Source organism: Ruditapes philippinarum, unplaced genomic scaffold (genome assembly GCF_026571515.1).
Source record: "Ruditapes philippinarum isolate M1 unplaced genomic scaffold, ASM2657151v2 ctg2067_1_1_1_1, whole genome shotgun sequence".
Taxonomy (NCBI): domain Eukaryota; kingdom Metazoa; phylum Mollusca; class Bivalvia; order Venerida; family Veneridae; genus Ruditapes; species Ruditapes philippinarum.
Genome location: NW_026865796.1, coordinates 97723 through 111378, shown reverse-complemented (window position 1 = coordinate 111378; position 13656 = coordinate 97723). Strand labels below are relative to the sequence as shown.

The following is a 13656-nucleotide window of genomic DNA, read 5'->3' as shown; positions in this document are numbered from 1 at the left end:
TCATGTTTAAGGTAGCCTGCAAACTTTATAAAAAATTCTCAATTTTCCCAAACTGACTTTTCCCCCCTTTAAACAACGTGTGTTTATTAAAATAGATGGAAATTATCCTGATAAACAAGTAACAACCCATAGGGCACTTCCTGATTATGCCAGCCCGCTTAGCTCAATAGGTTAGAGCACTTGTATTCTCGATATTGTGGGTTCGATTCCTGACTGGTCAACTAAAATTATTAAGCGTATAATTTAGGATGAGACTTAAATCGAGGTCCCGTATATGAGTGCTTAAATACTTGGCACGCTCAAGTACCAGAGGAAGCTTCTGGAATTGGAGCATCTGTCTGTAGTGTATCTTGCACTATCCTCTAAAATCTAAAATGACTTATACTCTTCTGGAGGACTCACCCATATGGACAACCGGTGGCGAGGAGAAATAAATTCAAATACACAAACACTCCCTTTTTGTGTATTGTCCTCACTGATACAATATATTTTCGACGCTTATGTAACATAATATAGATTTATATAGCATATCTACAGATTTGCTGCTCTATTGGAAGTATTTTATAATGCCACCCATGAAAATATAAAATGAAAACATTTACATTTCTGGATGAATTTGCATTGATTTAGCTTTAAATTTTATGTATATTTACTGGTTTTGGTTACAAATGTTCCTGAAAATTGAAAATTCGATTATGCAATGACTTATAATATCGCTGAATGGGACTTATATCACCATCAATGTCCTTAATAGAAGTTGGTTAGGATAGGTTAAAATGATGTTAACGATTTCTATTACATGTGTATTAGTTATGCTGCTTTTTAAAAAAACAACTGTTGATTTTTCATTTATTACGTAACCTTTAATATTTGTTTCAATGTTTGATGTTATTTGTTTTTCAATTTTTCAAATAAAGATATAAAAGACGAGATTATTGAGTGGTGCGCACGAGATTATGTTGTCGCCAATAGATACGTAATCGTGCGCACGATATAATTAGAATTACTATGCGGTGCTAACGAGATAATTAAGTCGTGCGCTCAAAATAATTAAACAATCAGATTACACACTATATATATATATATATATATATATATTAGAAAATTCTTGGTAAAGTTTTACATACAACAGTAATCTTTGAAACTACTGGATGTATTCAAATAGATGCGTGTCTATTAGGAGGTCACTATCGAAGGCTCATAAATCAGAAATTAATTTTGACCAAGTAATGACCGTTTGTGTGGACCATCCCGTGAAAAGATTGAATAGTATGTACGTACTAGTAAATGGCTTGTTAACCTTGTTCATACGATATCCTGAGAAAGAGTAAGCCCTGATTTACTTTATTTGGTAGGGACAATGCCCAATGCCAGTTGATGACCTATATTGATGTCTGAGGGTCAAGGTAATCATGGCACTTCACTAATGAATAATTTGAGAAGGATTAAGCCATCGTTTATATAATCTAGTATGGACATTGCGCAGTCCAGTAGATGACATATAATAATGTTGAGGTCATTGGGTCTGAAGGGTCACAATGACACTAAATGAAATATCATTGTCAATCAATAATTTTTATATACGACACTGTCGAAGTAGGGCATCATTGTCTTATGACACATTTCTATTTTACTGAGAAAATCCATATACAATGTATTTATATAGTGTTATCTGATTGGTTTATTATCTCGTGCAGACGACTTGGTAATATTGTTCGAACCACATAATTACACGTGCGCACGACTTAATTATCTCGAATTATTGAATTGTACTATATATCTTTTATGTAACAGTTAAATTATATGAGTGACTGGTATGCAGTCATTCTTTATTGTTACTTTTTATTAAATCAGCATCAACAATTATCTTGTCGATACGGGCAATCAATGGTCATAGCATTGTTTACTTTGATTTTTGTTAATCAATTCTGATATGTAAATAAAACGAGGGCATGTTTAGAAATTTAGTCTCCGTTACCTTTATATGTTAACAGCAGACACAATGTTTGTTAGCATTAAATCATATTTACTGCGAAATTCTTTCTTTATGGAAGGGCGGATTTTTTTCCGTCTAGGGACATTAGATTCCGCTTATTGACAATTTACAGGATGGGTTTTGTCCGCCTTTGTAAAATTTACAGAACGGGTTTTTGTCCACCTATTTAAAATAAACGGGGTAGCGTGTTCCTTCGCCTGTGTAAAATTTAATGTTTTTTCTTCACCTATGTGAATTCTACAGAGTGGCATTTTTGGGTTGGTGTTGTCATATAATAATACAGGACTAATTCAATGAAGTTGAACGTATTGAAGCACTTTATGCAAGGCTGTTAAGTATTATAAAATGAATTAAAATGATAACCGAATATGAATAAACATGTATCACCTGTACCAATTCTGCTCTTATATTACAAGGTAGTCGATTGAATGATTGCTAGATAACTGTTTAAATTTTTGTGATCTCTCTGTTTGTTGTATATTGTATACATATGTTTAATCTTAATACTATCTTATACTGTAATTCGCATGTCCATTATCTTTTCGCCACTTATATACTTGGTAATTAAACGATAGAACTAGCAATACGTGTCTGTGTTATATACTACAAATCCACGCTCTGTGTACTTTTTAATAAATAGACCCATATATAATACAACACTGTCAAAATTATACAATACTAATAAACAACCTGCAAAACAAAATTACTCAGCTCTTTCCAACACCAATAAAGTCAAGCTTGTACCGTTTGTTTCTGGTCAATAGGTCAATGCCTATACGCACATGTAAAATGAGAGAAATTCAGTTTTGCTACCTGTAAGTCCAAGAGAGATATACGTTATTTTAATTTTCCTATTTTATTTTTTTTGAAATTTGTTCATTAATTTCTGAAAAAGGATTTAAGCGTGGTATCTTTCACACAGAATGTCTACTGTTAAGTTACATTTTCCTTTAACCCTTACCGCTAGAAGAAAAAAGTTTTCAATTATGAGAAAGTCTTAAATAAAAAATAAAAAAGTGCCCAAAGTGACCTTTTGTGATAAAAAATTGTCCGGCGTCCATCTTTCGTAAAGTGCGTCCGTCATCAACTTTTTATACAAACGACTTATTCTCAAGTTTGATGAAATTTTCCTTGGATGTTCCTAGCATAAAGCTACCAAGTTTCCCTTGGGTAAGAATTCCTTTTTCTCTAAAACCGTGAAGGCTAAAGTCCAGGTTTTTGGTATGAAACATGATTTAGTAGACCACAACCAAGTTTTTTTTTTCAATTATAGCATTGGGGTAAAAATTGACCTCGCCGCAAGGGCTCATGGCTTTTCCTGATAGAATATATACCTTTAAAATCTTCTTCTTGAACACTGCAAGGGCTATATGTTAGATATTTTGCAAAATGCATTATATAGTAGACCTCTACAAACAATAGACTTCTCGTGGCAACCTTTGACTTTCCATTGTAACCCATTGACTCCAATAGCAATATTGACTTTCTATAGCAATCATTGACTTTCATAAAAACAAAAAACATTCCATAGCAGCCAATGACTTCCATAGCAACCAGTGACTTCCCATAGCTGCCTATGACTCGAATATAAACCATTGACTTTTCATAGCAACCAGTGACTTTCATAGCAACCGGTTACTTTTCATAGTAACCTGACTTCCATAGCAACCAGTTACTTTCTATTGCAATCATTGACGTTTGCTTTCCATAAAAACCATCGTCTTTACATAGCACCCACTGACTTTCCATAGCAATCTGTAAGTTTCCATAGCAACCAGTGAATTCTATAGCAAACTCTGACGTTTTACACAACAACCAGTGACTTCCATAGCAAACATTATTTGTCGATAACAACGAGTGAATCCACCATTGGATTTCATAGAAGCCACTGACTTCCAAGGAAACCATTTATTTGGATAGCATTCATTGACTTCTTTAGTAACTCTTGGTTTCCCCTAGCAATAGCAACCATGTTTTTGCATACGCTCTATATCGACATTGACTATCCTTCATATACGGTATTCGCGGTTAATTTAACACGTTTATTTAACCTTGTCCTATCTACTGATAAACAGTGTCGAAATACAGATACAGCCTTTTGTACTCGTGTAAGTTTCAAACATTAATATCTACATAATTACATGATTATCTACCTGAGATTGCTACGTCGTTCCATATACAATAGTATAAAATACATGTACGTACATGTACATGTATAAAGTGAAAGATTAGATCAATTCTACATGTATATAGCACTTTTGTAGGCCATTTCTGCTTTATCTTGATAAACTCGTACACGTTACAGTCATTTTATGAGCGCTTTAAAGGTCTCCTAATTTCAAATATGCCAGTGATGTTGAAAAACGTTTTAATATTTTGCACGAAACGTTTAGTTCAAACGAAACTAAATGTAACAGGTAACGATAATGGTGTATGTAACTGTGAACATATAGTGATTGGAATACTCGTATTTTTGGTTCTAATGCTTGGTGCTCTGGTGTCTATAATTGGATATATTCTAATGCAGGAAATCAACAACACCTTGCCACTTCTCTCAGATATGTCTATGAATACAGTATCTGTCTATTGTGACGATCTTTCATTAAGTCCCGATGAAGATTTTGACACTTTTGAAGCGAAGAAAGGTGGAATGAAAGTTTCTCTTGACAAAAGACAAAATTATGTTTGTAGTGAAAGAAATTTAACATTCTTTGTACAAAAGGTCAGTAGACTTTGATCAGTAAATATTCAAAATTATGTTCAACAGGCAGAAATCATCTGGGTGTGTACGAAATGTGTTCCTTGAAATGTCAGCATCGCTTTATAGGGTTTTAAAACCGAAAATAATGACAATATTATTACAGAAATATTTGGCTAGAAAGTACATGGAATTCATTTGCAAAACATCGCTGTGAATAAATATCTATACGATAATATGAATGATACATGTCGTAATCAATGTGCTTTGGTCTAAGACGTGCTTCTGCATTTTTAAACGTTAAACACATGTACATTATATGTTAATTTTAGTCAAATACCGGCCGTATTAGGTTTTCGGTGTTAAAGAAGACTTTCATTTGGTAGCATAAAGAGAATTATCAATGAACAATTGACAACTCCTACCTTTTCTTATTGGCCATTTAACATAAGACTTTAATTTTCACGTTTATAAACGAGAATACCGGTCGATATATCGAATTTCGAAGTACCTTCACGTTTTATAAATGTCATCAATGACATCAAATAGGTACTTAAGTAAAGGAATTTGATATGTTTATATATGAGCCGTGTCATGACAAAACCAACATAGTGGGTTTGCGACCAGCATGGATCCAGACCAGCCTGCGCATCCGCGCAGTCTGATCAGGATCCATGCTGTTCGCTATCAGTTTCTCTACTTGTAATAGGGTTTGTAAGCGAACAGCATGGATCCTGATCAGACTGCACGGATGCGCAGGCTGGTCTGGATCCATGCTGGTCGCAAACGCACTATGTTGGTTTTGTCGTGACGCGGCTCATATATCGTTTCCTCATATACCACAAACTTATTTAGTTAATTGTCTTTTATTAATATGCATATTATTATGAGTTATCTAATTATCTCACATAGATTGTTGAAAGGCAGCTGAGACTTCGACAGTCGATAGGTAAGTAAAACACTCCGGTTTCATTTTGCTATGATGTCCAGTGACCTTCAACACTTTACATCATTTCTTACTGCCCTTTTTTATTTCAATGTCACAGGGTAAAAGCCAATGGACAGGCTGATAAGAACCTTGGAATAGAGTTTTGCGGTTCAAACGACTTGGCTAAACGGTCGCTTACATATTTTATTTCTTGTGAGTGAAAAGTTGTATGCAGTGTAATACTACTCCTCTGTATTTAAAAGAATAACGTGAATTTACTGCACCAGACAGGGTCGTCCAATGTTTATGATACCTTTGTGAAATGCTTGATAGGATAGGTAATGTTTTAGCGCTACCCTGAACCATGTTACATTTGGTCAAAATGTCACCAATGACGTCTGCTAACGTTTCCACATGATTGAAGTCCGAGAAATACTCAAGCTGTTCTATGAACAAATCAACTGGACCATGAAAATAAACGAAAATATTACGAAAAGTATATGGCCGACCGTTGAAATACGTCCAGAAAATAAATCTGACGAAATACGAGTGACACCACAAATGATGGGTCAGGTAATGTTTGATTTGGAACATAGAACATTGTTAAACTTGATATATATGTTACCGTCCCGCAGCTTTACCGAGTGGGTAATCCGGTTATCTACACACTATCTTCTTATATATGGATATATGATAACATTACTATACCGGGACACATATATCAATTACTGGTTCTATTGAGGGCTATGAGCGTAAACAATTTTAAAAACACGTTTCAATGATAGAACGGGTTATTGAAAGTATTAAGTATAATTATATATTTTTATATGTTATTGTCATAGTAAAATACTATCTATTGCAATAACATTTTTCTGAAAATGAAATAAAAGTATAATAATTAATTCCCATGCGTCTTGTTTACCGATATTTATTAATGTACCTGTCCTTCCTTTGCGAACTTTTGTATTGTTGAAACCATATGTTACAAATTTATCTTATAAATATCAATGTAAAGGTTTGGACAGTGAAAGGTACCTCTCGTGTGGAAACCAAAGTTTACAGCGGGCATCCGGTGACCTAACTGTGTACTTTTCTGGAATTTCCCATCATCAAACATATAAAGGTAATATCACAATATCGGAGTTCTTATTTTTAAGTGCATTATCATCATAAATACTATTGTAATATGAATTTACAGACTTTGACGGAATAGATCTACTTTAGAATTTAATATATGAATAACGTTATAACATTTACGTTACAGAACCTGGTGTAGACGTGAAAATACACTGGGACAAACACGAGAAACATTCATACGTCGATAAATTAATCCATTACAACAAAGGTGAGATAAGAATTCCTGAAGGTCAGACATACTTTGTCTATGCGTCTGTTCATTTCAACATAACCGGAGGAGGTGAAGGAGCTCATGCATATAAAAGACGGTTTTTTGCGTTACGACTTTGTAAAAAAGTACAAAACTATGAACAAACTCTCTTATATAACTCGAAAAAATTTAGCAGGAATGCTACTGATGTAATATCTAGTTTACATGTAACAGGACTTCTTCATCTTAATAGAAACGACAGCATATACGTCAAAGTTTCGAATGCAAATCAGTTAATTCTGAATTCTAGAGGAAATACATTTGGGGTCTATCCAATTTAATATTCATTTAAGGATAGAATATTACGTAATGAAACTTTTTACTAGATGAAAACCAAATTCTGAAATTTCTTACTAATTGGTTGAAACATGCATTTTAACTAATATATTCTCTATAAAGCAGAGTTTAATTTTTGGAAGCTATAAATTTACTCGTACACATTGCGCATCAAATTACGCTACCTTCACTTAATTACAGTTAATTTATATTAATTAATTCAATGGTTTAGAATCAAAACATTAATAAGGTATAATCAACATCACATAATTCCGTCATCGGCTTTTCAGAGTAATTACATATCTCTATGTGGCTGGTAGTCAAATTTGACCTATTTCAGCCATACACCTCAAAAATGATTCTAAATCTTTATGGAAATCTCTCTAATCTTGGGCTGCCATCAAAGAAAGATCTTCTTTATCTAATTAAATTTGATGAAAAGATTTGTTTTGATAATAAACTTATTGCTGAGACTTTTAACAACTTCTATACAACTGTTGCTTGTAAACTTGTTGAAAAACTTCCTAAATGTGTAAACGGATTTGGTCAAGTTTTTGTAAACTGAGTCTCATTTTTTGCTGAAAAGGTGTTTATCCTAATAGTTTTTCTTTGTCTCTTTTGTGTGAAAGCAAAGTTTGTTTTAAATACTTAAATTCACTAAGTGCTAGCAAAGCTCCTGGCTTAGATGGTATACTTTCCCGTTTTGTCAAGGATGAGCCACCTATAATTGCAGGTCATATAACCCACATTGTCAACTTGTCTCTTATCAAAGGAGTAGTTCCTGATGATCTTAAAACTGCTAGAGTTGTCCCCCTTTTAAAAAAGAATGATAAACTTTCAGTAGGTAACTACAGACCTGTGTCAATTTTAAATATAGTCTCCAAGATACTTGAAAAGGTATTTTGTGACCAAGTTACATACATACAAACATATTTTAAAGAGAATAAGCTGTTGAATAAATTCCAGTCTGGTTTTAGAAATGGTTTCTCCACTGATGCTTGTCTCATTTACATGACAGACTACATTAGGCATGAAATTGATAAGGGTAATGTGTTAGGTATGGCTCTGTTTGACTTACAGAAAGCCTTTGACACAGTTGACCATTCCATTCTCTTAATGAAGCTTCAAGCGTCTGGTCTTGCTGATGACACCATAACGTGGTTTAGGTCATAACTTTCTGAGAGACATCAGCTTGTTGATGTGTCGGGTAGTTTTTCTTCTACTTCAAGTATAACATGTGGTGTTCCCCAATGGTTCAATCCTTAGGCCCCTCTTCTTTTTAATTTACGTCAATGACATGTCAGCGGTTGTTATATACTGATGACTCTGGAATACTTGTTTCTGGAAAAAGTTTATCTGAGGTCAAAATTTTTGTATCTTAATATTTGTCTTCAGTAATTCAATTGTTAATTGATAATAAGTTATCGTTGCACTTAGGTAAAACTGAGTTCATTGTGTTTGGGTCTAAACAAAAACTCAGGTCACATTCCAAATATGAAGTATAAATTGTAACGGCACTGCAATAGAAGAGTCCACTTCCATCAAATACCTTGGGGTAACTATTGATCAGTACCTGTCCTTTGGTTCGATGGCTGACTCAGTTATTCAGAAAGCTAACGCCAGGTTAAAGTTCCCTTACCGTAAGAAAGATTTCCTTACAGAGCATACCAAAAAAACTGCTTGTCAATTCCTTAATTCAGTGCCACTTTGTCTATGCCTGCTGTGTCTGGTATAATGGTTTAAGTCAGGTCTTGACAAATAAATTACAGACAACACAAAATAAAATGATGAGATTTGTTCTAAACCTTGATTCCAGAGTTCATATTGGCCCTTCCCATTTTAAATCCCTTAATGGGTTACCAGTTTGTTGAACAAATTATGTTATGTCATGTTTTTAAGGTTAAAAACCAAATGGTCCCAGAGTACTTAAGTGATTGGTTTGTTTCTCAGGAATCTATGCATTCTTATTGCACCAGACTGAGTAAAAAGGGAGGAGGGTATTGTCTTCCTAATGTTAAGGTTCTGGGTCAAAGTCTTTTAGTTTTATTGGTGCTAAACTCTGGAACAGTCTTCCAATCTGTATGACTGAAATTAACAAATTTCATCATTTTAAGGTAATCATTAAAAGTCACTTTTTAAGTAGCATGTGTTTTTCTTAAAATTTCTTGCAAGAAAATTTTAATATATGTTTTCATTTTTTTATTGAATTTATTTTTCGGCTCAGGTTTACTGTTTCATTTTTAGAAAGATTGTTTTAATTTTTTTGTTAAGAATTTAATAACTTTATCTTTTATTGAACAGTGTAATCTATGGCATGTTCTTTCCTTACATACCCATTTCTGTGTGTTCATATTTTAGTTACTCTTAATACACCATGGTCACTGTGGTAATAAATCGCAATTATCCTGTAAACTGTGATAATGTTTTAATGTAATTTTTTCTTAATATGCACACGATTATTTCTTAATGTGACACTGACTTTTAATGAATTACATTACTTTACATTTGAAATTGTGATAATTTTAAATGATATCCTTCATTAATGTGATTTTTCTTATAATAAGTGATTTTTTTTATGAAATACCTCTCTTTGTCATGCAACCAAATGCTAAGGACCACAATGGAAATAATAGCTTGCTCTTTTTTGTGGTAATGGTTTTGGGAACATGTCATGGTTTACATAATAATTTAAAGATTTCATTCATTTATTTGTTTATTTGTAATTGTTTTAATCTATATTGTGTTTGTTTATCATGTACCATGTTTACCTTTTGCCTGCCGAAATAAATCTATCTTTATATCTAAAACATCGAATGTTGCAGCAAAAAAATTATATATATTGAAGTTGTGTCTGATCAGGGACATTTGCCTTCTCTGCATTTTCTGATTGAGAGGAATCTGTCCTCGACATTAATGTTACTAGTAGATGCCTATTTAACATTTAAATTGTATTTGAAAATCTCATTTCTTAAAAACAGATTTCAAATGTCTGTTTTTTGTTTATTTAAATTCCTATAGATCACCTCTTCAAAAATAACTTGTAATATTAACATGTTATAGCAAAATATTAATTGCGCAACATTTAAATCGTATAGTGCGATGTACTCTCAAAATGTTCTTTTGTTTTTGAATAATCCTGTTTACATCAAGCTGTAAGCATAATGATACATAGCAAAACAGGTCCAAGGGTTCTCGTTTAAATTAACAAAATAAATAACTATGAAAAAAATCACTCACATTATAATTAAAATTTTACAATGTCAAGTAAAATATTCCTTCACACCTTTTTCAATTTCCGGATTTTTGAAGTAAATTTGAATTGATATCGCCAAAAATATACCAGAAAATCGTTCGGAATTCAGAATTTAGAACTTCCGTAATTCAGAGGTATTAATTACATAGAAAAGGAAAGGGGAAGTGTCAGGACCCTGAAATTTTTTTCGGAATTCAAAAGTTTTCGAATTTTAGAAAGTGTTACACTGTACATGATGTTTACCTTTAACCCTATCATATAGATATATACCAAATGTATAAAGATAATTTTCTTTCGGATGAAAATAGGCGTTTCGTTCTTTTGAAAGGAAATATACTATTTGTCATGTTTTTTTGCTTTAGCTCAGACGTTTTCCTAATCACGTAGTATTTACTATTTTTCCATTTACTTGTTAAAAACGCTACATACAAACAGAGACTTCAGCGAAATGGTTTTATAGCATTGCTAGACCTGTTCTCTGAAGCCAATCCCGTATCGAAAGTCAACAAGCACTGTGACATATTTATTGGCGTCCGCGCCGAAGCGCGACGCCCCTTATGGAATGAAATCAGATTTTGTGAAAGGACAATTGCAACTTCTCGGGCCTTTTAGTCGGTCATAATAGCCGATCATTCCGATTGGTATGAGGGTGTTTGATTATAAAAATGAAATGTCGCGATATGTACAATGAATAGCGAACTGGAGAATTTCGCAATGCAAACATATTCAAATGAAATAATCTTTTCCGTCAATTAATTGCGCTCTTCGGGTTTTTTTATTAATCATTTTGTAGTACACAGTGGGTTATTATGGTATGTATTGTTGTACATGTATCCGAAAGCTGAAAATAGAATGATGACCTTAACATTGTGAAAGTCCGAAAATCTATTTATAGAGGGATGTACTATTCGCCGGTCTCCTATCGGTAATTCCCGGTCTCTCCCGGTCTATTTTGACCGGGATTTACTAGAGTTTATTGTCCGGTCTCTCCCGGTTTTGGAATAAATGTTTGATATCGTTACAGATAAATAAGTTTTTTTTAACAAAATGAATGTCTGTCACTTAGTTTGGTTATGATAATTAATAAACACAGATCATCTCTCAAATTTATTGATTATTATTATGCATAAACATACAATTCGAAAAAGAAAACAACAACAATAGGATGCTTCAGTTTATTTATATGAGATAAAATCAACAAATATGTACAATTATTAAGTAAAAATGGACATTTTTTACGGTATTGATATGTCACCATCAACATTTTATTTAATATGTTATTCGTGTTTAGTAAAGATGCTGAGGAATTATTTTAAGTTACAAATTAGATTTTATGAAAAATACAAATGTACATGTACATGGTTTAGGAATAAAAAATATAATATATTGAAAGAATAACAATAATTTACTGACTTTTTCCAGTTAAAATTTGACTTATAATCGTCGGTCAATATGACAATTGAATTTATTTATTTTACAATTTTAATAAAAAGTAGTAAACGTTAAAACTCAGTATTAAAATAGCACATAAAACACACAAAAAAAACAATATTCATAAAATATGAAAAAAAAATTAAAATAGATATTACAATTATTGTATAATAAAACAATTATGCTCGACATGATCAACAATAAAATATAACCAGTGTCATATTTTTACTAAGTGCGAACAGATACCTTAAGAGGGGGTCTTCGCTAATAGCGATAACATAATACAGGACAATACACAAGTGTGGGGTTGATCATGCGTTTACACAAATGGATTATAAGTGATTGTATATATCCGTTGCTATTAAATATCACGATATTACATTTATGACCATAACAAATAACAATTATAATATTATACTATATATGTATTTTATTATTTCCAAAATGTTAAAGAACTATTGGTTTTGACCACAGACATTTGTGGTTTGGAGCTCAAAACGCCTTTAAAATCCAAATAAAATGCATATTTGTCAATCCCAGCACATGTACTGATCATATATATCAAAAAAACTTAATATAAGCCGTTTTGAAAAAAATTCATATTTCAACATCTATAATAATACACAAGATAAAAATGTTCGCCGGAAAAAATCCGCACCCCTACCGTCATAATCACCATGTATTTTATTCCATTTCCAATATTTTCACATAATCCTTTGGTCCATCGACACAGAAGATATAATTCTTCACGATGATGGTCAATTTTCAACTTCAACGTAATATAAACAACGCAACAGCCGAAATAAACATCAAAATTATCGCCGTTTTCTTCCAACTACAAAATCTTTCGATAAATTCAATGGACCAGACGGCTATGAACGAAGCTATCCGATTATGTGGTTCCCAAACTTAAAAGCGCTGCGCATTTTGCACACGGCAAAGCTGGGGCCACATAATCGGATAGCTTCGGTCATAGCCGACTGGCACGTTTGAATTTATCGAAAGATAATGTCATTGAAGGAAAACGGCGATAATATTGATGTTTATTTCGGCTGTTGCGTTGTTTATATTACCGTTGAAGTTAAAAATTGACCATCATCGTGAAGAATTATATCTTCTGTGTCGATGGACCAAAGGATTATGTGAAAATATTGGAAATGGAATAAAATACATGGTGATTATGACGGTAGGGGTGCGGATTTTTTCCGGCGAACATTTTTATCTTGTGTATTATTATAGATGTTGAAATATGAATTTTTTTCAAAACGGCTTATATTAAGTTTTTTAGATATATATGATCAGTACATGTGCTGGGATTGACAAATATGCATTTTATTTGGATTTTAAAGGCGTTTTGAGCTCCAAACCACAAATGTCTGTGGTTTTGACTACTATTTTGTATGTTCCAAAGAAAATATCGCATGAACTTTAAATTCTATCAAATCTGTAATATTAATAATATTCGTAATATCCAAAAATACCCCCTATATATTACAAATAAACTTCTACCATATGTGGAGTATATTTTGAATATCATTGACATGTATATTTTGGATATTATCGTTAATATTGATAAAATTTCAAGTTCCTGTGGGAAATAAAACAAGTAATATTCTAATCTCTAGCATGCCTATCAAAATTCATAATGAACAATTTCTTTCGTCCGCTCATTCATAAGTAATATACA

The 13656-nt window shown here is 32.6% G+C and overlaps 1 protein-coding gene across 1 annotated transcript; it reads left to right on the top strand.

The window, feature by feature from the left end:
• Nucleotides 1-4286: 4286 nt before the first annotated feature.
• LOC132730366 (uncharacterized) lies at nucleotides 4287-10283 on the top strand. Its single transcript, XM_060716274.1, has 4 exons — nucleotides 4287-4718; nucleotides 5607-5643; nucleotides 6638-6745; nucleotides 6887-10283. Exons 1-4 carry the CDS (start codon nucleotides 4341-4343, stop codon nucleotides 7288-7290), a joined length of 927 nt encoding a protein of 308 aa, XP_060572257.1. The 5' UTR covers nucleotides 4287-4340; the 3' UTR covers nucleotides 7291-10283.
• Nucleotides 10284-13656: the final 3373 nt, after the last annotated feature.

What these genes read in the sequence shown, in the direction of transcription:
- LOC132730366 (XM_060716274.1), top strand. Translation starts at nt 4,341, where the DNA reads ATGCCAGTGATGTTGAAAAACGTTTTAATATTTTGCACGAAACGTTTA. An exon ending in TAACATTCTTTGTACAAAAG is followed by an intron (nt 4,719 to 5,606) that starts GTCAGTAGACTT and finishes TATCTCACATAG; the next exon opens with ATTGTTGAAAGGCAGCTGAG. An exon ending in GAGACTTCGACAGTCGATAG is followed by an intron (nt 5,644 to 6,637) that starts GTAAGTAAAACA and finishes ATCAATGTAAAG; the next exon opens with GTTTGGACAGTGAAAGGTAC.